Consider the following 27972-nt stretch of genomic DNA (forward strand, 5'->3'; position numbering starts at 1 on the left):
CCAGCTTGCCTGCGACCCTGTAGAACAGGATAAAGCGGCTACAGATAATGAGATGAGATGAGAGGCTAACAGATCAACATCCAGGTCCCTACCAAATCCACCATTAGCTTGATCAATTCTATAAAAGTCTATTTAAATTCTGAAAACTGTACAAATGTTGTTGTTTTCCACCAAAGAGGCGGGATTAGCCAACGCAGAATAGTGACGTTTGTCTCTTGTTGATGACGTGTAGGTTGCATGAATGCGACCTGTCCGGTCAGACTGCAGTCGCATGTGAAAATAACGGATATGCATCGGAATTAGGACCACATATCCAAGCGGCCTGGGTCGCATGTGAAAAAAATCGGATCTGTGTCGTTCAGATTGTCAATAACAAATCGGATACAGGTCGCATATGGGTCGTTTCAGGGTGTAGTCTGAACGTAGTCATGGTGAGGGATAGTTTTTCAGAGCTAAGAGAAACCTGATTGCTGAAAATCACACAGGAATAAAGAAGATACCGCAACAACAACCGAAAAGGAATAATAATTAGCATCAGAATGACTGAGCATGTCACAAATATTTCAATCTCAACATATTTAATGTGCTTCAGGGTGGAGATTTCCTTAAATATTTCACAGAGAATGTTTCACAATGTTTTGGCTGGTGACATTCAATTAATTAGTGCTTTATTAATAATTACTGTTTTTAAAAAACATGTTTTGGGACACTCGGTCTCTTTTTAGCCATTCGAGTCCAAGAGATTTAGCGCAGTCGTAAAATCGTTCTCCATCAAGTATTAGTCATCCTTGTGAGAAGGAAAGTTTCCTAAATATCGATACTGTCTTATGTCCTATTGTTCCGTGACCCCAAACCTCATTGGTGCGACCTGAATAAATAACACTACCACTTCCTTCGCACTGCAGACCCAAACATGTGCAGTGTTTGACTTGTGCTTTGTTCTACATATGGTATACAGTATACACACACACATACACACACACGTGTGCTTTATATTCGAGCGAGTGTACTTGTTTGGGACTCGTCCGGGATCGTCTCCACTTGATGTGGATGAACCTGTGTCCATGATGAGCGGTTTACAGTTTGTTTGAAGCTCGAAGACTCCAGATGATCCGAGAGGTAAAGAAAAGGAGGAGGAGGAAGAGGAAGACTGCAGCTCTGTCCTGTCTGGTCTATCCTGCAGTAGAGCTAATGTTGTTTGGACACATGTGGCCCACCTGGGACATGAGAGAGAAAAAAAAAAAAAGAGTGCAGCCTGCTCAGGACTTTAGCTGCCTGGGAGCCCAGGGTCAGACAGGTGCCTTTGGATCCGTGACGTGTCCTCCAGGCTGCTCGGGCTCTCCAGGTGCTCAGGGAGAGAGGGGAAACGCAGGCTGAAGTGAGGATGAAGGTTTTCAGGGATGCTCAGATTCACAGGGATAGACGGTTCAGTCTCGGTGTCTGGGGACATCGATGTGGTGTCTTCTGTGGCTGCGGTGAGGTGGACACCACTGGACAGGGATGCACGAGACTCCGGGTCAGGGTTGTCCGACTCAGGACTCTGTGGGACGCGGAGAGAGGATCAAAGTAAATACGCTGCAGTCGATAAAAGTCATAGTGAGACTTGGTTCTGTTTTTCTGTCACAAGAAATTCATTACGTCCTTTCGAAAAATTCTTTCTTTCCCTTATTATGTTATTTATGACTACTGTTAATTAAACCTCACACTTCCAGACAATAGCATAAAACATGAGTCGAACTCATGATCTCTGGATGATGAGGGAACGCTTTTCTGTTGCACCACCCAGACAATGAGACTACGTTTACTACGAAGCATTTGATTTCAATTCTTTAAACAAATGAACCGAAAATTGATAAAGCGGCTCTACTGTGATATATTTAACGGTTATTCCATGAAATCCAGTCGTACATGAGCTGATAGTCGACAAGGCATGTAGCACTGAATTGGCTATAAGTCATGTACGACAAGATTGAGTGGAATAACTGTTTTATTCTATCCACATTCACTGGATTTTGAGAAACAGAGCATTTTTAGTTTTAATTTTGGAAATTCGATAAATAGGGCGGCACGGTGGTGTAGTGGTTAGCGCTGTCGCCTCACAGCAAGAAGGTCCTGGGTTCGAGCCCCGTGGCCGGCGAGGGCCTTTCTGTGTGGAGTTTGCATGTTCTCCCCGTGTCCGCGTGGGTTTCCTCTGGGTGCTCCGGTTTCCCCCACAGTCCAAAGACATGCAGGTTAGGTTAACTGGTGACTCTAAATTGAGCGTAGGTGTGAATGTGAGTGTGAATGGTTGTCTGTGTCTATGTGTCAGCCCTGTGATGACCTGGTGACTTGTCCAGGGTGCACCCCGCCTTTCGCCCGTAGTCAGCTGGGATAGGCTCCAGCTTGCCTGCGACCCTGTAGAACAGGATAAAGCGGCTAGAGATAATGAGAATGAGAAATTCGATAAATAAAAACTTCCGATAAATGCAGAACGTCCGACAAAATCATTTCCACCTAAAAGTAATGTTCGGGAATCAGACACAGTCGCGGTGTTTAAGTCTCAGCTGAAAACATATCTGTTTAGTCAAGCCTTTTGTTAATGGTGTTTATGAGGTAAAGGAGTAGATCTGGAGGATCCTCAGACAGAGTGTTTTGGTAAACTGGGATGTATGGATGCTGTCAGTCCCCACTCGCTTGCTCACTCGAGTTTGTTGACGGTGTAGTGGCTGGCTGCTTTATGTCCCGGGGCTCCCTCATGCCTGTGTTACCTTCTGGCTCTCCCCTTTTAGTTATGCTGTCATAGTTAGTTGCCGGAGTCCCTGCTTGCACTCAGTGCAATATGTATACTGTTCCTACTTATTCAGGTGACATTGGGCATACCTAACAACCTGTGTTCTCTCTCTCCCCTCCAAAAATCTGTCCTTCTGAGTTACATGTTGGTCCTGGGATCGAGATGCTGGCCTCTTCTGCTCCTCGGACCTGCCTGGTCCATCCTGGTGCCCTGTGTCTGGTTGGAGTCTCATCGCATCGCTCCTGTAGAGGACGGCCCCATGTGGACAGTTGGGGGTCGCGCTTGGAGGACGCTCTGGACTCTTGCAGTGGTGCTTTTGTGGCTGGGGACTGCATTTGACTTGCTGACTTTGGGACTGCGGTTGTCGTGAATGGTTTTGCGCTCGGGTTTCCGTCATTGGGGGGTCATTGAAGCTGACTTTATGTTAGGACTGTTAATGTTATAGTCATGTTGTCTGTTGTTGCCCAAATGAGGATGGGTTCCCTTTTGAGTCTGGTTCCTCTCGAGGTTTCTTCCTCATGTTGTCTGAGGGAGTTTTTCCTTGCCACCGTCGCCACAGGCTTGCTCATTGGGGATAGATTAGGGATAAAATTAGCTCATATTTAAGTCGTTCAAATTCTGTAAAGCTGTTTGCGACAATGTTTATTGTTAAAAGCGCTATACAAATAAACTTGACTTGACTTAAAATATAAACAATCTGGCGAAATGACAGGAGCAATTTGTGAAAAATTCCATTATAATAATAATTCTTGAAAAAAAAAAAAAAAGATATGTTCTTAGCATCAAATACTTTTATTCCATATTTTGTTGCTTTTTAATTTTTTGGGGTTCTTTTTTCTTCTTCTTTAGGGCTTTTTTGGTGGTTGGCAAACCAACTTAAAGGTGCATTACCACCACCGACCGGGCTGGAGTGTGGAACAGGCGATATTGGGGGGTGGGGAACAAAATCCAAAAAAACGACATTCTTTTCACTATTTCTGTTTCTTTTAAATACTTGATAACCATTTTTGAGGTTTTGTTTTTGAGTAGAGTTTTTATTTCGTCCTCGGTTGGTTCAGCAACACGCTCTGCCGTTTTGTTTTTCTCTACGCACGGTATATGAGCTGATATCCTAGTAGTAGAGTAGCCAATCAGAGCACGTGATTGCTCATATCCAGCGAATGCGGATAGAATAACATGATTTAGTTTTTTAAGGATTTAAATTTTTTATAGAATACTTGATGATATTTTTGATCTACTACGATACAAATTACGTATTTTATTCTTAAGGCAACGATTCAATATTTGACAAGTTCATGACTTAACTATGATATAATTTCGATTTCACTGCTAAAGGCAACAATGTGAAATTTGCTGACACCACTGATCTACTAGGATATGATGCAATTTTGACACTTAAGGCAAGAATTTGATATTTAACGACACCACTGATCTACTACTATACGATAGTATTTCAATTCTTACAGCAAAGAAACAATATTTACCTCCACCAACTTTGTTGGAGGTATGAGAATACAGGTAATTAGATCAGGTAAGCATCACCGCCGATCTATAGCCCATGTAGCCGGCTAGCGGAAAAGTAAACAAACACCCCATGACCAATGCCAAGTGGTGCACATATATTTCTTACCGATGTGGGTGCATTGGTTGCATCAGTCTGGATCCGTCCCCGACCAAGTGCCCTTCTAGTTGATGTTACTGACTCTACTACAACCCCGATTCCAAAAAAGTTGGGACAAAGTACAAATTGTAAATAAAAACGGAATGCAATGATGTGGACGTTTCCAAATTCCATATTTTATTCAGAATAGAACATAGATGACATATCAAATGTTTAAACTGAGAAAATGTATCATTTAAAGAGAAAAATTAGGTGATTTTAAATTTCATGACAACAACACATCTCAAAAAAGTTGGGACAAGGCCATGTTTACCACTGTGAGACATCCCCTTTTCTCTTTACAACAGTCTGTAAACGTCTGGGGACTGAGGAGACAAGTTGCTCAAGTTTAGGGATAGGAATGTTAACCCATTCTTGTCTAATGTAGGATTCTAGTTGCTCAACTGTCTTAGGTCTTTTTTGTCGTATCTTCTGTTTTATGATGCGCCAAATGTTTTCTATGGGTGAAAGATCTGGACTGCAGGCTGGCCAGTTCAGTACCCGGACCCTTCTTCTACGCAGCCATGATGCTGTAATTGATGCAGTATGTGGTTTGGCATTGCCATGTTGGAAAATGCAAGGTCTTCCCTGAAAGAGACGTCATCTGGATGGGAGCATATGTTGCTCTAGAACCTGGATATACCTTTCAGCATTGATGGTGTCTTTCCAGATGTGTAAGCTGCCCATGCCACACGCACTAATGCAACCCCATACCATCAGAGATGCAGGCTTCTGAACTGAGCGCTGATAACAACTTGGGTCGTCCTTCTCCTCTTTAGTCCGAATGACACGGCGTCCCTGATTTCCATAAAGAACTTCAAATTTTGATTCGTCTGACCACAGAACAGTTTTCCACTTTGCCACAGTCCATTTTAAATGAGCCTTGGCCCAGAGAAGACGTCTGCGCTTCTGGATCATGTTTAGATACGGCTTCTTCTTTGAACTATAGAGTTTTAGCTGGCAACAGCGGATGGCACGGTGAATTGTGTTCACAGATAATGTTCTCTGGAAATATTCCTGAGCCCATTTTGTGATTTCCAATACAGAAGCATGCCTGTATGTGATGCAGTGCCGTCTAAGGGCCCGAAGATCACGGACACCCAGTATGGTTTTCCGGCCTTGACCCTTACGCACAGAGATTCTTCCAGATTCTCTGAATCTTTTGATGATATTATGCACTGTAGATGATGATATGTTCAAACCCTTTGCAATTTTACACTGTCGAACTCCTTTCCGATATTGCTCCACTATTTGTCGGCGCAGAATTAGGGGGATTGGTGATCCTCTTCCCATCTTTACTTCTGAGAGCCGCTGCCACTCCAAGATGCTCTTTTTATACCCAGTCATGTTAATGACCTATTGCCAATTGACCTAATGAGTTGCAATTTGGTCCTCCAGCTGTTCCTTTTTTGTACCTTTTAACTTTTCCAGCCTCTTATTGCCCCTGTCCCAACTTTTTTGAGATGTGTTGCTGTCATGAAATTTCAAATGAGCCAATATTTGGCATGAAATTTCAAAATGTCTCACTTTCGACATTTGATATGTTGTCTATGTTCTATTGTGAATACAATATCAGTTTTTGAGATTTGTAAATTATTGCATTCCGTTTTTATTTACAATTTGTACTTCGTCCCAACTTTTTTGGAATCGGGGTTGTACAATACAATACAATTTCAATTCTTAAAGTAATAATTTGATATTGAGCGACACCACTTGACTCCGATACAGTACGATTTAAATTCTTAAGGCAACGATTTCCTATTTGACAAAGATGTTTTCCACTCCTCCTGTTTCTTAAAACTGTCTGGACACTCCGAGGAAAAAAAGCCTGTCCTTAAATATTAGTACGTACTTACAACTGCCATAAATTATATTTAGAACCGCTACGTGTTTCAAATGCAGATGAGCAGATGGCACGTTTGTCCCTGTTGCTTCTCCACACCTTAGACATATAGGAACTTGTTTGTACACTTTGCTAACACTTACGCTGTTGGTGGAGGTGTGTGTTGGCTCTGTGGTGTGTACAGTAGGAGTGGAAGGTGTTGTAGGGCGGAAAATCGGAGCCCCGTACAGGTTGGATGGAGGAGTGGTGAGATGGGCCGCTGAGGCTGGAGACACGGAGCTGTAAGCAGGTGGCACTTGAGCCAGCTGTTGCTGGAGCAGCTGCAGGATCACGTTAATGTCAGCCGTCATCCGGGTCTCCAGTCTAAAGAAGAGTGAGAGAGTAATGAGAAAGAAACAGAAAGCAGGAAACGGAAAGAGAGACGGCATGAGTGACAAGTAGCAAGGAAACCACAGAGCTGAAGGAAGCAGATAAAAACAAAAACAGCAGGCTACAAAACAGCATGAGGAGATGAACCACCGGTTCAGCTGGGACTGCAGCAGTTCGAGGCGGGACTGAAGATTGCTCGGTCTCTCCTCGGCATTCGCACCGTGCTGGTGGTGATGACAGCAGGTGCGTGCTGAGGTCGACAATCGTCTCTGGCTCTCTTGATACTGACTCGGTCTGCGCTCGGACCAGCAGCCGTACAGCCCCGAGACATTCAGAGAACCTGAAACAGCAACACACAGTGACAGACACATCAGAAAATAAAAGCAAAAAGAGGAGAATTATATAACGTCAGGCTGAGCAAGAATAGCACACAAAGCTCTCATGTGAACTTTCTTAATGACAGAAGTAAAAGAAATGGCTGTTTTATTGATTAATAACACCAGTGAAGGAGGTGTGGCCTGAGCACAAGTCAGTCTTGATTAAGGAGGTGTGGCCTGAGCACAAGTCAGTCTTGATTAAGGAGGTGTGGCCTGAGTGCATGTCAGTCTTGGTGAAGGAGGTGTGGCCTGAGCGCAAGTCAGTCTTAATGAAGGAGGTGTGGCTTAAGTGCATGTCAGTCTTGGTGAAGGAGGTGTGGCTTGAGTGCATGTCAGTCTTGGTGAAGGAGGTGTGGCTTGAGTGCATGTCAGTCTTGGTGAAGGAGGTGTGGCTTGAGTGCATGTCAGTATTGGTGAAGGAGGTGTGGCCTGAGCGCAAGTCAGTCTTGATGAAGGAGGTGTGGCCTGAGCACAAGTCAGTCTTGATTAAGGAGGTGTGGCCTGAGTGCATGTCAGTCTTGGTGAAGGAGGTGTGGCCTGAGCGCAAGTCAGTCTTGGTGAAGGAGGTGTGGCTTGAGTGCATGTCAGTCTTGGTGAAGGAGGTGTGGCTTGAGTGCATGTCAGTCTTGGTGAAGGAGGTGTGGCTTGAGTGCATGTCAGTCTTGGTGAAGGAGGTGTGGCTTGAGTGCATGTCAGTCTTGGTGAAGGAGGTGTGGCTTGAGTGCATGTCAGTATTGGTGAAGGAGGTGTGGCCTGAGCGCAAGTCAGTCTTGATGAAGGAGGTGTGGCCTGAGCACAAGTCAGTCTTGATTAAGGAGGTGTGGCCTGAGTGCATGTCAGTCTTGGTGAAGGAGGTGTGGCCTGAGCGCAAGTCAGTCTTGGTGAAGGAGGTGTGGCTTGAGTGCATGTCAGTCTTGGTGAAGGAGGTGTGGCTTGAGTGCATGTCAGTCTTGGTGAAGGAGGTGTGGCTTGAGTGCATGTCAGTATTGGTGAAGGAGGTGTGGCTTGAGTGCATGTCAGTATTGGTGAAGGAGGTGTGGCCTGAGCGCAAGTCAGTCTTGATGAAGGAGGTGTGGCCTGAGTGCATGTCAGTCTTGGTGAAGGAGGTGTGGCCTGAGCGCAAGTCAGTCTTGGTGAAGGAGGTGTGGCTTGAGTGCATGTCAGTCTTGGTGAAGGAGGTGTGGCTTGAGTGCATGTCAGTCTTGGTGAAGGAGGTGTGGCTTGAGTGCATGTCAGTCTTGGTGAAGGAGGTGTGGCTTGAGTGCATGTCAGTATTGGTGAAGGAGGTGTGGCCTGAGCGCAAGTCAGTCTTGATGAAGGAGGTGTGGCCTGAGCACAAGTCAGTCTTGATGAAGGAGGTGTGGCCTGAGCACAAGTCAGTCTTGATTAAGGAGGTGTGGCCTGAGTGCATGTCAGTCTTGGTGAAGGAGGTGTGGCCTGAGCGCAAGTCAGTCTTGGTGAAGGAGGTGTGGCTTGAGTGCATGTCAGTCTTGGTGAAGGAGGTGTGGCTTGAGTGCATGTCAGTCTTGGTGAAGGAGGTGTGGCTTGAGTGCATGTCAGTATTGGTGAAGGAGGTGTGGCCTGAGCACAAGTCAGTCTTGATTAAGGAGGTGTGGCTTGAGTGCATGTCAGTCTTGGTGAAGGAGGTGTGGCTTGAGTGCATGTCAGTCTTGGTGAAGGAGGTGTGGCTTGAGTGCATGTCAGTCTTGGTGAAGGAGGTGTGGCTTGAGCGCAAGTCAGCCTTGGTGAAGGAGGTGTGGCTTAAGTGCATGTCAGTCTTGGTGAAGGAGGTGTGGCTTAAGCGCATGTCAGTCACGGTGAAAAGGGTGTGGCATGAGTGCATGTCAGTATCAGTGAAGCAAGTGTGGCCTGAGTACATGTCAGTCTCGGTGATGGAGGTGTGGCTTGAGTGCACATCAGTCTCGGTGAAGTAGGTGTGTCCTGAGCACACGTCAGTCTCAGTGAAGGAGGTGTGGCTTGAGGATGTCAGTCTCGGTGAAGGCGGTGTGGCCTAAACATAAGGTTGTTTACCGGTATCAAGAGACGCATTGTATCAAATCAGAAAGATGGCATCTGAGACACATGACTCTCCATAAAATAATCATGATTTTTCCCACTAAATATGTCTGCACTAACACAATCCTTCTGCCTTTCTCTCTCTCTGTACCTGAATAGGGATGAGCTCCCCGTTCTCTGGTGCTGGGGGGCACGAGGTTGACCACAGTGGGGACGTATTCCCTCACTTCTGGAGAGTACACGTCTCCCCGTCCAGGCCCTGAGTGTTTGAGCTCATCCTCACTGGACAAAGAGGCAGCGCTCACGCTGCTGCCCAGCTCGTCCCAGTTTGAGTGCAACAGCACCCTCCTGTGGTTCCCCATAGAGCTGCATGACTGGTCTGGATAAGAGTCTTCTCTCTCCGTGCCATCTGAAGTGAGCAAAAGCACAAGGATCAGGCACAGAATATATATATCATCCAATACTGCCTTATATTCACATGGATCACTTTAATCATCCTTCAGTTTCCCCAGTGCCTTTCCCATTATGCCAGGCATCTCTCTAGATTGTACATCAATTTAACAAAATCCCCAACGCAGGATCTTCATGACTATTATTAAAACCCTTCCTTTATCAGAGCGTGCATCAGGACTGGGATTCTTCAGGACTCATGAAAAGTTTGAAGTGTGGGATGTTTTTCCTCTCAATATCACAGAAGAAAGACAGATACCACATGACCACTGGGACTACTTTGCGACCGCAGTTCATCAATTTTATCTTTTTTCCAGAATAAAGAGATCATGTTCCACTGTTTTGTTTTCTACCGGCTCAAATGTCCAACTTTCAGCAATTCACAGGGTTCACCTCGATGAACTTGACTGGCATCAAGGAAAATGACCAGCGACCAGAAATGATAAGAGACCCAGGAGCACAAAATGAATACATTTTCTGAGACCAATTTTATTTGTTCTGATTCATCCTGGCGTGTTACAGCCTAAAAACTACATAGTCTAAAATAAATATTAATGAAATTAACCGATTGCCTGATTTTTCTGGGTCCATTAAACATAAAAAAATGTTCTTCATAGTGTTTACGATTTGAGAAACAGATGTCACTGGGGACAAGCGTGGCCAAGAGTGTCTAAAACCAACTTTCTATTTCAGAGAAGCAGTAATTCGAACACTTCCTCCTTTTTGCTCTCAAACCAGAACATACACCTTGTTTAAATAAATAATGTTGACTATATTAATTAAAAAGATGTGTTTATAAAAGAACACCAAGAGAGCAAATCCATAGTCTTATTCAAAAAGGTACAACCTCAATTCCAAGAGTTGGGACACTGTGTAAAACATAAATAAAAACACAATGTGAAGAGGTGCAAATCATGGAAACTCTATATTTCATTGAAAATAGTACAAAGACAACATATCAAATGTTGAAACTGAGAAACTTTTATTGTTTTTTGAAAAATATATGCTCATTTTGAATTTGATACTAGCAAAATGTTTCAAAAAAGTTGGAACAGGTGCGTGTTTACCACGGTGTTACATCACCTCTACTTTTAACAACACTCTGTAAACGTTTGGGAACTGAGGAGACCAGTTGCTGTGGTTTTGAAAGAGAAATGTTGTCCCATTCTTGCCTGATGTACAATTTCAGTTGCTCAAAAGTTCGAGGTCTCCTTTGTCATATTTTGCGCTTCATAATGCTCCAAATGTTTTAAATAGGAGACAGGTCTGGACTGCAGGCAGGCCAGTTTAGCACCCGGACTCTTTTACCATGGAGCCATGCAGTTTTAATATGTACAGAAAGCAGTTTTGTCTTGGTGAAAGAAGGAAGGCCTTCCCTGAAAAAGATTTTGTCTGGATGGCAGCATATTGCTCTGAAACGTGTTTATATCATTCATTCATTCATTCATTCATTATCTCTAGCCGCTTTATCCTTCTACAGGGTCGCAGGCAAGCTGGAGCCTATCCCAGCTGACTACGGGCGAAAGGCGGGGTACACCCTGGACAAGTCGCCAGGTCATCACAGGGCTGACACATAGACACAGACAACCATTCACACTCACATTCACACCTACGCTCAATTTAGAGTCACCAGTTAACCTAACCTGCATGTCTTTGGACTGTGGGGGAAACCGGAGCACCCGGAGGAAACCCACGCGGACACGGGGAGAACATGCAAACTCCACACAGAAAGGCCCTCGCCGGCCCCGGGGCTCGAACCCAGGACCTTCTTGCTGTGAGGCGACAGCGCTAACCACTACACCACCGTGCCGCCCACGTGTTTATATCATTCAGCATTAATGATGCCTTCCCAGATGTACAGGCTACCCATGTCATATGCACTAATGCCCCCTCATACCATCACAGATGCTGGCTTTTGAACTGTGCACTGATAACAAGCCGGATGGTCCCCCTCCTCTTTAGCCTGAAGGATGTGGGGTCCATGATTTCTAAAAAGAATTTCTACTTTTGATTCGTCAGACCTCAGGACAGTTTTCCACTTCGCCTCAGTCCATCGTAAAAGAGCTCGGGCCCAGAGAAGGCGGCGGTGTTTCTGGATATTGTTTATATCTGGTTTTAACTTGCATTTGTGGATGCAGTAATGAACTGATTTCACAGACGATGGTTTTCTGAAGTGTTCCTGAGCCCATACAGTGATTTCTGATACAGACACGTGTCTGCTTTTAATGCAGTGTCTCCTGAGGGCCTGAAGATCACAGGCATCCAGTGTCAGGTTTCAGCCTTGTCTCTTGCATACAGAGATTTCTCCAGATTCTCTGAATCTTTTAATGATATTATGGACCACAGATGATGTGATCCGCAAATTCTTTGCAGTTTTACACTGAGGAACGTTATTCTTAAATTGTTGCACTGTTTGCCCACGCAGTCTTTCACAGAGCGGTGAATCCCTCCCCGTCTTTACTTCTGAGAGACTCCGCCTCTCTGGGATGCTCTTTTTATACCCAATCATGTTCCTGATGTGTTGCCAATTAACTAAACTAATTCTTTTTTTTTTTAGCATTGCACAACTGTTTCAGTCTTATGTTGCCCCTGTCCCAACTTTTCTGAAACGTGTTGCTGAAATCAAATTCAAAATGAGCATATATTTTTAAAAAAAAACAATAAAATTTCTCAGTTTCAACATTTGATATGTTGTCTTTGTACTATTTTCAGTGAAATATACGGTAGGGTTTCCATGATTTGCCAATCTTCACATTGTGTTTTTATTTATGTTTTACACGGGGTTCCAACTTTTTTGGATTTGTAAAAGTCATGTGATCAGCAAAACAGAACGGTGCTAAAAGCGAGACTTCAAACTGGATGAATGAACACTGGGGTTATTTAAAGGGAGTGGGTGTTGATGATCAGGTGTATTGTGTTAGTGACCACATGGAGAAGTTGGGAGTTCATTCTAATGTGTGGAAACGGAGTTCAGGAACAGATGCTAAAGTAGATGGTGACACTGTGGAATGCTGGGAACTGGAGTTTGTGACAGGAGACAATTATATAGTACCGTATCTCCTTTAATGTGTGAAAATATGACACAGACTGTAAAGATTAATCATTTAGGATTTAATTATGGCGCTGTGGATGGGCTAATTTGTTGAACACACACACACACACACACACACACACACACACACACACACACACACACACACACAGAGTTTTACCCGGTCTCTTGCGACGGAGGGGCTTTCTCCTGTGCTGTGCTTGTCTGTAGCTGCACTCTGACTCCTCGCTGGGGTTGAGCTGTGTGATTCTGTCTGCCTGATACAAACAAGCTCCAGTAACTTACATAACCACACACACACACACACCTCTATATACTGACTTTCATCAGCAGATACTGAACATGAGCTAACCACTTCCACGCACGACACACAGCTTTGGAAAACGATAAGCCCTTACATCTCGGAGGTTGAAGGTGATCTCCAAGTTGGTCCAGAAGCTGTCAGAAAAATCGGGGTACATGTCGAGCACCTCAAGCAGATCATCCCTCAGGATCTTGTGCAGGTCACAGTAGGTCAGAGCCCTGACATCAGCGCTCGATTTCCCAGGCCTCCCGTAGAGGCTGATGGGCTCGCCGAAGATGTCGTTCTTCCCTGAACGGAGGAAAAAAAAACGCAGACAAGGAAAGCATTTCAGTTTAAAGATTTTATTTCAGATCAAACAAGCAAGCTAAATGGGTTTTTAATCTATAGATGGTGCTGACAGCATGACCGCTCTGAATGTTTGGCCTGGAGATGATCAATATCACATGATCAATAAGGCAGAAGCGCATGACGTCATTGTAGATCATCAGGACGGCCCAGAGATGGAACAAAGGAAGAATTACATGAGAAAAGAGAAAAGATTAAAGCTGTCAGTATCCGCATTAGATTATTTAAGATATCTGATATTCTGCTTTGAGTCGCATCTCTCAAAACATGTTTTGTTAAAAACAGGAAAAGGGCTCTAAATAAATGCATACGTGAAATATGGCATGGTGTGTTTTCACAGGTTTTAATTAAATGAATTTTAATTATTATAATTATATAAAATATGTACAATGATACAAATATTTTGAAGTAATGACAAAGGAAAAGACAAAAGTAAAAGAACACATGGCTTGGATGAATAAGTAAGAAAGGAAAACAATAATAATAATAATAAGAAGAAGAAAATTAAAGAAAAGATAAATGAGGAGAAGGAAGATAGAACAAGTGGAAAGAAAATTAAAATGCTTTTTTTAGGAAAAAAGAAATGAGGATTGGATGAATGAGAAGGGGGAAATGGCAAGAAAATGTGACAAAAAAAAACAAAAAATGAAATGATTTCAAATAAGACCAGAATGTCAAAGGCATAGTCGCTCATCTTGGCCTGCCATCAAACCACCACGACGACCAAAACATCAAACAGAACTGAAATGTGACGATGTGAGAGAGGACCGACCTCCACACCAAACTGTTCACAACAGGAAAATCAACAAAGGACTAAATTTTGGTCCCTGAGAGAAGATCGACCCAAAACATCAATCAGAACTGAATTCGCATCAGTTAAGATTGGCTGCGGACATAATCGCAGAACCTCTCACACATATTTTCGATTTATCTCTCTCCTCCAACATCATACCAGACGTTTGGAAATCAGCCTACGTGTTGCCCCTCTTAAAGGGCCCATGGCATGGTGGTTTGTTGATGCTTTAAACGGGATCGGGGAGGCTTGCGGATGTTATATCCGCAGCCTTTCTCGAAATGAACCCTCGGTACGTAGATATAGCCTCCTGGGAGAAAGCCCCATTTCAGCGCTTTTCCCAGTGCGTCGTTTTGCTAATGAGAAGCAGGAGGCGGGGAAGGGTAGACGGTGGGGGCGTGCCATGGGGGGAGGGGGAGGGGCTGCCGTCTGCCTCCCAAGCCGGCCGAGAGCGCTCCTCGTCGGGCACGGCCAGGCAGGCGAATGCCCTGGTCCGTCCGCCCTGTCTAAAAAAATGGTACAACTCGAGCCCATGTATCTGGCTAACTGCAGGAAGCGGTTAGCTGCACAGCTAATGTAGCCATTGCTAGGCTAACGCACCGATTTTAAAACACGGCAAAACGACCAGTTATACACTTACTTGTTCGGTGTTTGTGGCTGATGCGGCAGGGATGCTTGGCACAGACCCAGGCTTCAGTGACAGTTGATGTGCAAAACCTGCCCTACTGTCCCAAGTTGTGGAAACATTCATCAGGAAAATGCTTCTGACAAACATACACCGTCTTAGGTAGACTCGACGGCGTATTATTGAAGTAAATAAAATTAAGCCACTGCATCTTCAGGGGCTCTCCCGTCGGCAGTAAAAACAGACTCCTTTCTGTGTTGTCACATCCATGTACAGCGCAATTTCCATGTTGTGTCTTCTATGGGCTCCTCACTACAAAATGTAGTCATGTGTTCTGCGCATGCGCAGTAGGCTTGGTAGGACAAACAGCAACTTTTGAGTTGGGCGGGCAATCCATACAGTGGGTGGGAATCCAGAGGGGGGCGTGGGGATCATCTCCCTTGCTGACGTAGGCAAGGGAAGAGTTTATCAACACGCTGTTTTGACGCGCCATTCTCAAATGTTGGGCATAGTTTGGTTTACACATTATGAAATTTCTAGCCACTGGGGTGACTTAAGAAGGTCAGAGGAACTCATTTTAATGTTAAAAAACCTCAGAAAGTGAAAATTTAATGCCAGGGGACCTTTAAAAGGGGGGGGGGACCCTGCTAATTTAGATAATTACCGTCCAATTTCAAAATTGTCTGTTCTTGCTAAGATCCTGGAGTCCCTAGTAAACACCCAGGTTAAGGAATTTATGTTACAGCACGAGATCCTTAGTCCGGCACAGTCGGGTTTCAGGACCCAGCATAGTACCATCACTGCAGCATCACAGGTTTTAAATCACATTATAAAGGCACTGGACAGGAAGATGAGCTGTGCTGCCTTGTTCATTGACCTGTCCAAGGCCTTTGACACAGTCAATCACTCTATCCTGCTAAATAGGCTGCTTAACATTGGCATGAGCTCAAAGGCTGTTGGCTGGTTTAAGGACTATCTATCCAACAGAACTCAAACTGTTGTTGCTGACGGTGTCAGTTCTCTGTCCATGGAGGTCATGAATGGGGTCCCCCAAGGCTCAATATTGGGTCCAGTCCTTTTCACCATATTCATCAACACCATTGCCTCTGTTGTTGGAAATGCTAAGATCCATCTGTATGCAGATGATACAGTTTTATATTGTGATGCCCCTACCTTGTTTCAAGCGAACCAATTGTTACAGCAGTCCTTTAATTCATTACAGAGTACTTTTTCTGACCTAAGATTGATTTTAAATGCCAAAAAGACTAAGGTCATGCAGTTCACTAAATCACGATTAGCTTCCACTCCCCTAATAATAACCACCCTAGATGGCCAATGTGGGCGGCACGGTAGTGTAGTGGTTAGTGCTGTCGCCTCACAGCAAGAAGGTCCGGGTTCGAGCCCCGTGGCCGGCGAGGGCCTTTCTGTGCGGAGTTTGCATGTTCTCCCCGTGTCCGCGTGGGTTTCCTCCGGGTGCTCCGGTTTCCCCCACAGTCCAAAGACATGCAGGTTAGGTTAACTGGTGACTCTAAATTGACCGTAGGTGTGAATGTGAGTGTGAATGGTTGTCTGTGTCTGTGTGTCAGCCCTGTGATGACCTGGCGACTTGTCCAGGGTGTACCCCGCCTTTCGCCCGTAGTCAGCTGGGATAGGCTCCAGCTTGCCTGCGACCCTGTAGAACAGGATAAAGCGGCTAGAGATAATGAGATGAGATGGCCAATGTATAGAGAAAATCTCAGTATACAAATACTTAGGTTTGTGGATTGATGATAAGATCACTTTTAAAGTTCACATAGAGAAACTGGCTCAGAAACTGAAAATTAAGCTTGGATTCTATTTTAGAAACAAAGCATGTTTTACTCTTCAAGCTAGAAAGAAACTGATAAATGCCAACTTTCTTCCTGTACTGGATTATTGCGACATCTTATACATGAACGCTGCCTCTACCACCCTTCACGTCCTCGAAGGGTTTACCAGTTTACCATGGTGCACTACGTTTTATTGTGAATGCCAAACCACGCACTCATCATTGCACTCTCTATGAGTTGACTGGTTTTAGCTCTCTCTCACTGCGCAGATGGATCCATTGGCATATTTTTATCTATAAAGGTATTATTGGCAAATTGCCTTCATATCTTTCTAATCTACTGTCTCAAATGCACTCATCTTATAGTTTGCGTTCAAATAACATTATACTCTTAGACACACCACGAACACAGACTGAGTTAGGTAAGACAGCTTTTAACTTTGCAGCTCCCTGGTGCTGGAATCTCCTTCAAAAAGATCTTAAGTTATTTGTTGCTATTCCTCTCAACCATTTTAAAAAGCTGCTCAAACACCTTAGATCTGACAGTTGTAAATGCTTTCACTAACTAACCATTCAGTTATTTCGGTGTTGTGCGGTACTTGTCTTGATTTGCTTACTTGTTTTTGTATTTTAATCTCTCCAGTGTTATATATGTTTTGTTGAACCTGTTTTTATGTGCTCCGTTTCTATGTTTCGTCATACTTTGTGCAATGTCTATATGTCTGTATGTCAGGGCTCCCTTGTAAAAGAGGCTGAATGTCTCAATGGGACTCACCCTGGTAAAATAAAGGTCAAATAAATTTAAAAAAATCATAAATGAGAGAGGAGATCCAATTCTAGTCAGAAGAAAATTAATTAAGTTGACCTAATGACTAATTTGTTCGCAAAAAATTGACAAAACAACGACCAAGTTTGGGCGGCACGGTGGTGTAGTGGTTAGCGCTGTCGCCTCACAATAAGAAGGTCCGGGTTCGAGCCCCGTGGCCGGCGAGGGCCTTTCTGTGCGGAGTTTGCATGTTCTCCCCGTGTCCGCGTGGGTTTCCTCCGGGTGCTCCGGTTTCCCCCACAGTCCAAAGACATGCAGGTTAGGTTAACTGGTGACTCTAAATTGAGCGTAGGTGTGAATGTGAGTGTGAATGGTTGTCTGTGTCTATGTGTCAGCCCTGTGATGACCTGGCGACTTGTCCAGGGTGTACCCCGCCTTTCGCCCGTAGTCAGCTGGGATAGGCTCCAGCTTGCCTGCGACCCTGTAGAACAGGATAAAGCGGCTACAGATAATGAGATGAGATGAGATGAGACGACCAAGTTTTGTGCAGAAGGTCGAGTTCTTTCAAATAAAACAATGAGAACTGAAATCCAGTGAGGGAGGGACGGAGGAGACACGATTTAACTGAAAATAAGCAAAGTTGTAAACAAATTGTTTACAACAGGAAAATCAACAAACAAATGACCAAGTTTTACTCCTCGAGGGAAGATCGACCCAAAACATTGATCAGAACTGAAATTGGGTGAGAAATCAGAGAGCAGATACAATTCTAGTGAGAGGCCTGGAAAATTCGTTAATTTGACCTAATTAGTAACTCATTAGCAAAAGATTTTGACAAAACAACAACCAAGTTTCGTGCGGAGTGACGAGTTCTTTCAAACAAAACAATCGGAACGGAAATCCGTGGAGAACTGATGGAGGAGATACGATTTAACTGAATTGTGGATGATGGATGGATGGATGATGGACGCCACGCCATGGGAACAGCTCACGGCCTTACGGACAGATGAGTGAATGAGATGACGGGAAAATGTCAGAACATACACTACCGTTCAAAAGTTTGGGGTCACTTTGAAATGTCCTTATTTTTGAAAGAAAAGCACTGTTCTTTTCAATGAAGATCACTTTAAACTAATCAGAAATCCACTCTATCCATTGCTAATGTGCTAAATGACTATTCTAGCTGCAAATGTCTGGTTTTTGGTGCAATATCTCCATAGGTGTATAGAGGCCCATTTCCAGCAACTCTCACTCCAGTGTTCTAATGGTACAATGTGTTTGCTCATTGCCTCAGAAGGCTAATGGATGATTAGAAAACCCTTGTACAATCATGTTAGCACAGCTGAAAACAGTTGAGCTCTTTAGAGAAGCTATAAAACTGACCTTCCTTTGAGCAGATTGAGTTTCTGGAGCATCACATTTGTGGGGTCGATTAAATGCTCAAAATGGCCAGAAAAATGTCTCGACTATATTTTCCATTCATTTTACAACTTATGGTGGTAAATAAAAGTGTGACTTTTCATGGGAAACACAAAATTGTCTGGGTGACCCCAAACTTTTGAACGGTAGCGTAAAGGAAGAAGGACGGAGAACGGAGATGAACCAAGAGAAGTGATTTTATTTGAAACGGTGACTGAGCAAAACAATAGAAACTCGAGTACCCAAGATGGCCACGACAACATCGTCTCGAAGGATCTCGATGGAGCCGCGGGAGATGAAGTAGAGAGCGGTGAGCACGTCTCCACTGTGCACCAGCGTGTCTCCCGGGGGAGCGTGTGTGGTTTTAAAACGCATGGCCAGAGCTCGTAAACAGCCCTTACTCGCCCCGTGGAACGCCATACAGTTCTGCAGCAGAGTGCGGTTCAGATGTAGACAGATATCGGCCTGGAGACACTCAGGGAAACCTTTCAGCACCTGGACACACAGGAAAAAGGAACAGAGAGAGAGAGAGAGAGTGATAGGGATGCAGAGATATGCAGACAGACAATAAAGACAGACACAGTGAGACAGGAAAAAATCAAAACAGCATGGTGATAAATGGGATGAAAGAACACCAAGAGAAGGGACAAGAAATGAGCAAAGAAAGAGGAAGTGATGGAGGGAGAGACACAGAGACAGAAAGGAAGAATAATGTCTTTTGAATAAACAGCTGTACATATTTAACAGTTATTCCACAAAATCGAGTCGTACATGAGCCGATAGCTATAATCCATGCACGACGAGACTGAGTGGAATAACTGCTTTATTCTAGCCACATTCACTGGATTTTGAGAAACGGAGTATTTTTATTTTTTGCAAATTCGATCAATAAAAACTTTATACAAAACGTCCGACAAAGTCATTTCCGCTTAGAATGTAAACAAACCAGCGAAATGACAGGAGCAATTTGTGAAAAATGCAGAGCTACTGCAGAATAGCGGACCCAAAACATCTGGGTTTTTCCGGTCATGTGACACGAGATGTCGAGTGAGATCTCAGACAGGCTCCGTTGCTAAGGCCGATTTAGAAATTAGAAATGGGTGAAGTACACGAATATACCGAGTTAGGGTTAGGGTTAAAAACCGGTTTTTCCGGTCATGTGACGTGAGATATCGGGATGTCTCGTTCAAAATGGCGACTGGAAAAATGAGATCTTACTTGGGTTCACTATTCTGCATTAACTCCCGTTCTTACAATCAAATACTTTCATTCCATATTTTGTTGCTTTTTTTTTTGTGTGTGTGTGTGTGTGGGGAGTTGTTGTTTCTTCTTCTTCTTCTTCAGGGTTTTTTTGGTGGTTGGAAAACCAACTTAAAGGTGCACTATTGCCACCAACTGGGCTGGAGTGCGGAACAGGAGCTTATAGGGGTGTTCACACGGCACATTATTTGCATCGATGCTGCACCGATGTATTTTGTTGCGATATATCTTACACCGGTGTAAATTTTGTGGAGCGTTCACACATCACAAACCTGCTTACTAGAGAGAAGCGTGTTAGCACCGGTGCAGCCCCACTTGCGTTCACACGGCAGTTTTTGCGACCGTGCTATACGATAGTAATAATGCGGAAATGAAATATACGCATGCGTGAAAATGTACTTCCTTTTCCCGGTTGTCATGGCATCACCAAGCGCCGGGAAAACAACGTGGATGAAGACACGCAGTTCTGTTGTTGTTGATATTCGCCATTTTGGAAGCGCAAAATACCAGGATGCAAATTATGCAGTGCCCGTATGTAATCAACTCTCCTCACACGTAGCGAGTCTACCCCTGTAGCGTTCAGACGTCCCATTTTATATCGGTGCTGCCCTGCAAACTAGCATTAGGGGTGTTCACACGGCAACTTTTACTCCGGTGTAGCGCCGGGGCTGCCCCGGTAGAGCGTTCACACGGTACAAAGTTATAGCGGTGTAGCCCCTGAAAGCTGCTTAAACCGGTGCAAATCTAACCCTGATCGGGAGGTGGTTTAAGAAATTTACTCCGGAGTAAATGCTAGTTTGCGGGGCAGCACCGATATAAAATGGGACGTCTGAACGCTACAGGGGTAGACTCGCTACGCGTGAGGAGAGTTCATTACATACGGGCATTGCATAATTTGCATCCTGGTATTTTGCGCTTCCAAAATGGCGAATATCAACAACAACAGAACTGCGTGTCTTCCAGTGTTGCCAGATTGGGCGGTTTTAAGTGCATTTTGGCGGATTTGAACATATTTTGGGCTGGAAAACGTCAGCAGTATCTGGCAACACTGGTGTCTTCATCCATGTTGTTTTCCCTGCGCTTGGTGATGCCATGACAACCGGGAAAAGGAAGTACATTTTCACGCATGCGTATATTTCATTTCCGCATTATTACTATCGTATAGCACGGTTGCAAAAACTGCCGTGTGAACGCAAGTGGGGCTGCACCGGTGCTAACACGCTTCTCTCTAGTAAGCAGGTTTGTGACGTGTGAACGCTCCACAAAATTTACACCGGTGTAAGATATATCGCAACAAAATACATCGGTGCAGCATCGATGCAAATATGTGCCGTGTGAACACCCCTATTTACTCCGGAGTAAATTTCTTAAACCACCTCCCGATCAGGGTTAGATTTGCACCGGTTTAAGCAGCTTTCAGGGGCTACACCGGTATAACTTTGTACTGTGTGAAAGCTCTACCGGGGCAGCCCCGGTGCTACACCGGAGTAAAAGTTGCCGTGTGAATACCCCTATTGAGGGGGAAAAAAACAAAAGCCAAAAAACTCTAGGTTTTTTTTTTAGCTATTTCTGTTTCTTTTAAATATGTGATAATTTCTAGGGTTTTGTTTTCAAGTCGAGTTTTTATTTCGTCCTCGGTTGGTTCAGCAACACGCTCCGCCATTTTGTTTTTCTCTCCTCATGGTATATGAACTGATATCCTAGTAGTAGAGTAGCCAATCAGAGTGTGCGATTGCTCAGATCCAGTGAATGTGGATAGAATATAATCAGATAAACAGTCTCTACAGTAAGAGATGGATGTGTGTGAGAGACGGCGCGATCTCACCGCATTCATGTCAATGCCGTTGGTGTAGGACCAGGCGTGTTGGAAATACTCCTCCAGCCTCTGCCTCAGGCCTCCAGGAATCTGGTGGAAGCGGATGAACTCCTTGACCCTCAGCATCTGTGTGTGGTAGCGCGCTGTGCCCGAGTACAGACGCTGGATTATAGCTGACACGTTGCCGAAAATACTGGCATACATCAGAGCTGCGGTGTGAGAGAGAGAGAGAGAGAGAGAGAGAGATAATAAAAGTACAACATGCCATTCATTAATAAATAAAAAAATCTAATCGTTGGCACGTTCCTGGTGGATATAAGAAATAAAACATTCAGGACATGTTGTTATAGGAAAATAATCAACTTCATGGTGGGAACAGTAACATCACTTCCTCACACCACTACATCGCTGATTATAGACCCCTTCGCAGTAAACGTCATTCATACGTAAGCGGAAATTGCGCGCGCAGCCTGGACCCAAAAAAGACTCAGTGATGCCTAGTTGTTGTGTTGTCGGGTGTCAGAATCGTAGCAGTGATGGGGTTAAAATGTTCAGAATTCCAGCAGGATCTCACCCATTCCAAAAAAATCGCCGACGTCTATGACTACAAGCCATCAAACGTGTAGACTGGGATGAAAGCACCATCAAAAATGCGCGGGTTTGCAGCGCCCACTTCATCACAGGTAAGATCAGGCTATTTATTAAATCTTTCTTTTTTATTCTTTCTAGTCTTCGTTTATTGATGTAGCAAAATACTTTGGTAACGTTTGTCTGATTAGCTGGTCATAGTTACACAATGTAATGAATATTGTTAGCATGTTAACTTAGCTTTGCATGCAGTTTTGTTTGTAGGAGAGGTCTCGCTTGACTCGAGCAGTCCGGATTTTGTGCCGTCATTATTTGTGTACGCCGAAAATCACAATTTTAAAGCAAGGATGGAAAGGTAAAATTGTGTGCCCTCACTCTAAATGCCAACTTACGTTGACTGCTCTAACCTAGCTCCCACCCCGTTCAGTTTCATTTCTGCTCTCTGCCTCTCGCTTTTTACACAGCTCTGATTTCTCTTAGCTGCACTCTTTACACTATCATTCCTTTCATGCCATTACCTCCTGCAAATTGCTGTTTAGTGTTGGTATTTGCTGTTGCAGCTAAAGCCACATTGCCATCACATCACTGGCATAATTTGATTAAAACAAAATGAATATGAATGTCCCATTGTTAATCAAGTTGTACATGCCCGCACATAACACAATCATATGCGTGTAAAGACTTGTAGGCACGAAGTTTTTCGTGGGTGTACACTGAAGTCTTGTCAATAAGGTACGAGTATATATCTGGCCATTGTATACCAGGGAACTTACTAACATCGTCCGTCCACTCTTTAATTAAATGCGGATCTGGTAGGCGATGTCCACTTGTTAGAGTTAACTTATTTATGTAGCATTCTCGATCTTGTAACGACAATTGTTTGGCATAATCTGACAGCTCATAATGCCGGTCTATGGGCAGCGCCATTGTTTCTGGGTCCAGGCTGCGCGCGCATCCTAGCAACGGTTGGTTTGTTTACAAACATGCGAAGGGGTCTATTCTATCCACATTCACTGGATATGAGCAATCGCGTGCTCTGATTGGCTACTCTACTACTAGGCTATCAGCTCATATACCATGAGTAGAGAAAAACAAAATGGCGGTGCGTGCTGCTGAACCAACCGAGGACGAAATAAAAACTACTCAAAAACAAAATCCCAAAAAATACAAAAAAAAAGCAACAAAATATGGAATAAAAGTATTTGATGGAAAGAACGTACTGTATCTTTTTTCTATTTTTCAAGAATTATTATTATTATCGCATTTTCCACAAATTGTTCCTGTCATTTCACCAGTTAGTTTACGCTCTAAGCGGAAATTATTTTGTCGGACGTTTTGGATGAAGTTTTTATTTATCGAATTCGCATAAAATAAAAATAAAATTGTTCTGTTTCTCAAAATCCACTGAATGTGGATAGAATAAAACAGTTATTCCACTCAATCTCGTCGTACATGACTTATAGACAACTCGGTGCTACGCGCCTCGTCAGCTATCAGCTCATGTACGACTCGATTTGGTGGAATAATCGTTAAATAACAGTTTGACACACATATACATGAGAACATCTATAACGATGGTGGAAAGTGTCTGTGAAAAATAATGTTTGTATCACAGTTGCATGTTCATGTTACAGTTCTAGTCGTGAGTCAAGTACAATCGCTGACACTATGGAACTGTCATGCTCTGTATTTGTACAAACGGCTCTCACAAGCAGAATTAACTTCCCTTTCTAAGGATTACGAGCGCTAACTTTGGTGTGAACTGGTTCTACTCACAGCCGATGAGCATGACGCAGATGGAGAAGATCTTCTCAGGGTTGGTGTTTGGCGAGACGTTGCCGAAGCCGACGCTCGTCAGGCTGCTGAAGGTGAAATACAGAGCCGTGACGTATTTGTCCTTGATGCTGGGTCCGGATAAAGGGTCGCTGACGTTATAGCGTTTGCCGATCTGGTCGGCAAGGTTGTCCAGCCAGCCGATCCTCAACGTACTTCCAAGAGAGGAGCCCGTGCGCTCCACGTTGCCGATGGCATACCAGATGCAGGCCAGCCAGTGGGCAATGAGTGCGAAGGTGCACATGAGCAGGAAGAGGACGGCTGCGCCGTATTCCGAGTAGCGGTCCAGCTTACGCGCCACGCGCACCAAACGCAGCAGTCGTGCTGTCTTCAGCAGGCCAATCAGAGTGGTGGTTTGGGGCTGGGGGAGGAGTTTCAAAAATAGTGAGAAATAAAACTACCAATAGAATATAAAGGAAAAAAAAAATAAAAATAACTTAAATTAATCTAAATCTAGAAATAACAGGCCTCATTTTTCAGAGAGTATATGAACAAATTTATTCGTAAATCATTCGCAGGTGCATTTACTTTTTAAAGTCCCATTATTTCAGAAAAACAACTGCATCCTGTAACAGTAAGAAATCTCACAAATATGAACCCTGTTTGAGTTTCCGTAATGTCAATTTAAAAATAATAATAATAATAATAATAATAATAATAATGTTTATTACTTATATAACACGTTTTACATGCATATATGATGAAATGTGCTTAAAATATCGTACATAAATGAAATAAAAAATACAAATATAATATAAATGAAATGATATACTGAAGATAATATAAAAACCATAAAAATATTGCTAAGCTGTAGAAGATTTAATAGTTATTCCACAAAATCGAGTCGTACATGAGCTGACAGCTGACGAGGCGCGTAGCACCGAGTCGACTATAATCCATGTATGACGAGATTGAGTGGAATAACTGTTTTATTCTATCCACATCCACTGGATTTTGAGAAACGGAACATTTTTATTTTTATTTTTTACAAATTCGATAAATAAATGTCCAACAAAAATCATTTCCGCTTAGAATTTAAGCAAACCGGCGAAATGACAGGAGCAATTTGAAAATGAAAAATGCGATAATAATAATAATTCTTGAAAAATAGAAAAAGATACGTTCTTACCATCAAATACTTTTATTCCATATTTTGTTGCTTTTTTTTGTATTTTTTGGGGTTTTCTTTTCATGTAGTTTTTATTTTGTCCTCGATTGGTTCAATAACACGCCGCCATTTTGTTTTCTTCTTTTTTTTGGTGGATGGCAAAGCAACTTAAAAGTGCATTACTGCCACCGACTGGACTGGAGTGTGGAACAGGAGCTATTGACGACACATGACACTACATTCTTTTATTTAGTTATTTCTGTTTCTTTAAAATGCTTGATATCAAAGTGATAGATCTGACTTGATGCGCTCCGCCATTTTGTTTTTCTCTACTCATGGTATATGAGCTGATATCCTAGTAGTAGGGTAGCCAATCAGAGCGTGCGATTCCTCATATCCAGTGAATGTGGATAGAATAAATATCTAAATAAATAAGTCATATATATATATATATAATTCTGAAAAATATCAATTATTAAAAGCTAAATCAAAGTAATGTGTTTCAAGTAAAGATTTAAAACTCGATAAATTACCAGCATCTCGAATTAACTTTGGCAGCGTACTCTAAAGCTTTGGAGCTGCCGATGCGAATGTCCTATTGCTTCATGTCTTTTAGTTATGAATTATTTATTAATATATTTATTTCAATTATATGCAACAATTTCGTGGAAAATTCTGTGAAACACTTGTTTTATATTGACTTAAGAGGAAAAAAAACCCGCTCCAAAAGGATTCCATAACCAAGACTAGCTGTTCAATTCGGAAAAAAGTATTGGTCCTCGGCGAGGTTTGCCTTTAATGGCGTTTTGTGGGCGTGGCTAAAGGTAAATTAGCTGTACCATGAACATGATTGTTAATTCATGGCTGATTCATTTTTCTTCGTACTTGCGTACGTACCAGCATTACAGAAACTTTTGTAAATCTGGCAGGAAATTTGACTTTAGTTTGGACTATGAAAACATTCACACAACTTTATTAACAAATGGATAAATGCTTCTGAAAGTAGCTTAAATAAAAAGACGTGAATTGGCTTCCATTGTACTTTATCCTCCCTAATTCTCTGGGTTTTTCTTTATCTCTCTTCTGCCAAACCTTTCACCAAATCTTCTTCTTCCTCATTCTCTTCCTTCTCCTCTCACCTCGTCAGGGCCCGATCTGAAGATGAGCAGGTCGAAGGGGATAGCCGCGACAATGTCGATCAGGAACCAGCCCTTGAAGTAGTGCTGAGCGATGCGACCCGGATGGCTCACCACCTCGTCGTTGCGGTTCACGTAAGTCGTCCTGAAGTTGATAATGATGTCAATGATGAACATGACGTCCACCACCAGGTCCACCATGTTGAGCGGGTTGCAGGTGTACCCGCAGTCGACTCGGCTTTCGTCCTGTTGCTCGCTGAGCAGGAAAGCGGCGCTGTACGGCGTGAACACGGCTGTGTAGAGCACGAGCAGCAGGATCAGCCAGTCCCATACAGCCTTGAACGGGCTGTAGTGCAAGATCGTCCACTTATGGATGCGCGGCGCCTGGAGCTTGTACTCAGGCAGCACGTCGGCTCCTAGAGACAGCACCTGAAACACACATCACATACAATGGATACTGTAGATTTTTATTTATAATTCGCTTATTACCTCACCCGTGATGGAGTAAGCGGGGTGAGGTATTGTAATCAGTGCGGTATGTTTGTCTGTTTGTTTGTGTGTATGTCTGTTAACAATCTAGCATCTAGATGGTTGCACCATCTCATCTCATTATCTCTAGCCGCTTTATCCTGTTCTACAGGGTCACAGGCAAGCTGGAGCCTATCCCAGCTGACTACGGGCGAAAGGCGGGGTACACCCTGGACAAGTCGCCAGGTCATCACAGGGCTGACACATAGACACAGACAACCATTCACACTCACACCTACGGTCAATTTAGAGTCACCAGTTAACCTAACCTGCATGTCTTTGGACTGTGGGGGAAACCGGAGCACCCGGAGGAAACCCACGCGGACACGGGGAGAACATGCAAACTCCACACAGAAAGGCCCTCGCCGGCCCCGGGGCTCGAACCCGGACCTTCTCGCTGTGAGGCGACAGCGCTAACCACTAGACCACCGTGCCGCCATGGTTGCACCAATTAACTTCAAATTTTCAGGGTAAGTGGGCAATGGTCCATAGATTACCTGATTAAATTTTGGGGGTAATCAGGTCAAGGTCAAGGTCACCGGAAAGGTCAAAATCATTTTTTTTGTGATAACTTTCTTCAAATTCATCACTTTGACTTCAAACCAAAACCAAAATGTGCATCTTTCAATTCTGTTTCCAACCATATGCTGCATGATGGGTAGCTTGGACAGTCTCCATTGTGGTTGGGGGTTAAAAGTCGGGGGGGGGTCAAGGTCATCGGTCAAAATAGCATATTTTCCATTATAACTCAAAAACGGTTGCTGATAGACAGATATTTACCATTATCAACTTATAGGAAGTGCCACATGGACTTTAATTTGGCACCATGATCTTTGACCTTGAGCGCCACTGAAAGGTCAAACTCAAGATCATGGGTTTTCAAAAGGCTATAATTTTAAAATGGTTAATGATAGCCAGATGTTTACCATTATCAACATATAAGAAGTACCATATGGACTTTCAGTTGCTGCCATGACCTGTGACCTTGAATGACTTTGAAATGTCAAACTCAAGGTCATGGATTTTCATAGGACTATAACCTGACAGCTGATGACTGAGAAATATTACCCTTATCAACATATAAGTGCTGCCGGGCGAGGTTTGTTT

At 43.6% G+C, this 27972-nt stretch overlaps 1 protein-coding gene across 2 annotated transcripts in view; it reads right to left on the reverse strand.

Moving 5' to 3' along the window:
* Positions 1 to 561: 561 nt before the first annotated feature.
* kcnh6a (potassium voltage-gated channel, subfamily H (eag-related), member 6a) overlaps positions 562 to 27972 on the reverse strand; it is a 115990-nt gene continuing 88579 nt past the window's right edge. For both annotated transcript variants that reach the window (XM_060902098.1, XM_060902099.1), the window contains 10 exons: positions 26341 to 26766; positions 24037 to 24454; positions 21682 to 21881; positions 18839 to 19091; positions 12936 to 13129; positions 12698 to 12794; positions 9187 to 9444; positions 6793 to 6982; positions 6417 to 6636; positions 562 to 1540 (listed from right to left, as the gene is read on the reverse strand). In XM_060902098.1, the coding sequence (XP_060758081.1) occupies positions 1268 to 1540; positions 6417 to 6636; positions 6793 to 6982; positions 9187 to 9444; positions 12698 to 12794; positions 12936 to 13129; positions 18839 to 19091; positions 21682 to 21881; positions 24037 to 24454; positions 26341 to 26766 (2529 nt within the window). In that variant the 3' untranslated portion in view covers positions 562 to 1267. The remainder of the gene's footprint in view (positions 1541 to 6416; positions 6637 to 6792; positions 6983 to 9186; positions 9445 to 12697; positions 12795 to 12935; positions 13130 to 18838; positions 19092 to 21681; positions 21882 to 24036; positions 24455 to 26340; positions 26767 to 27972) is intronic.

This window comes from Neoarius graeffei, chromosome 20 (genome assembly GCF_027579695.1).
Source record: "Neoarius graeffei isolate fNeoGra1 chromosome 20, fNeoGra1.pri, whole genome shotgun sequence".
NCBI lineage: Eukaryota > Metazoa > Chordata > Actinopteri > Siluriformes > Ariidae > Neoarius > Neoarius graeffei.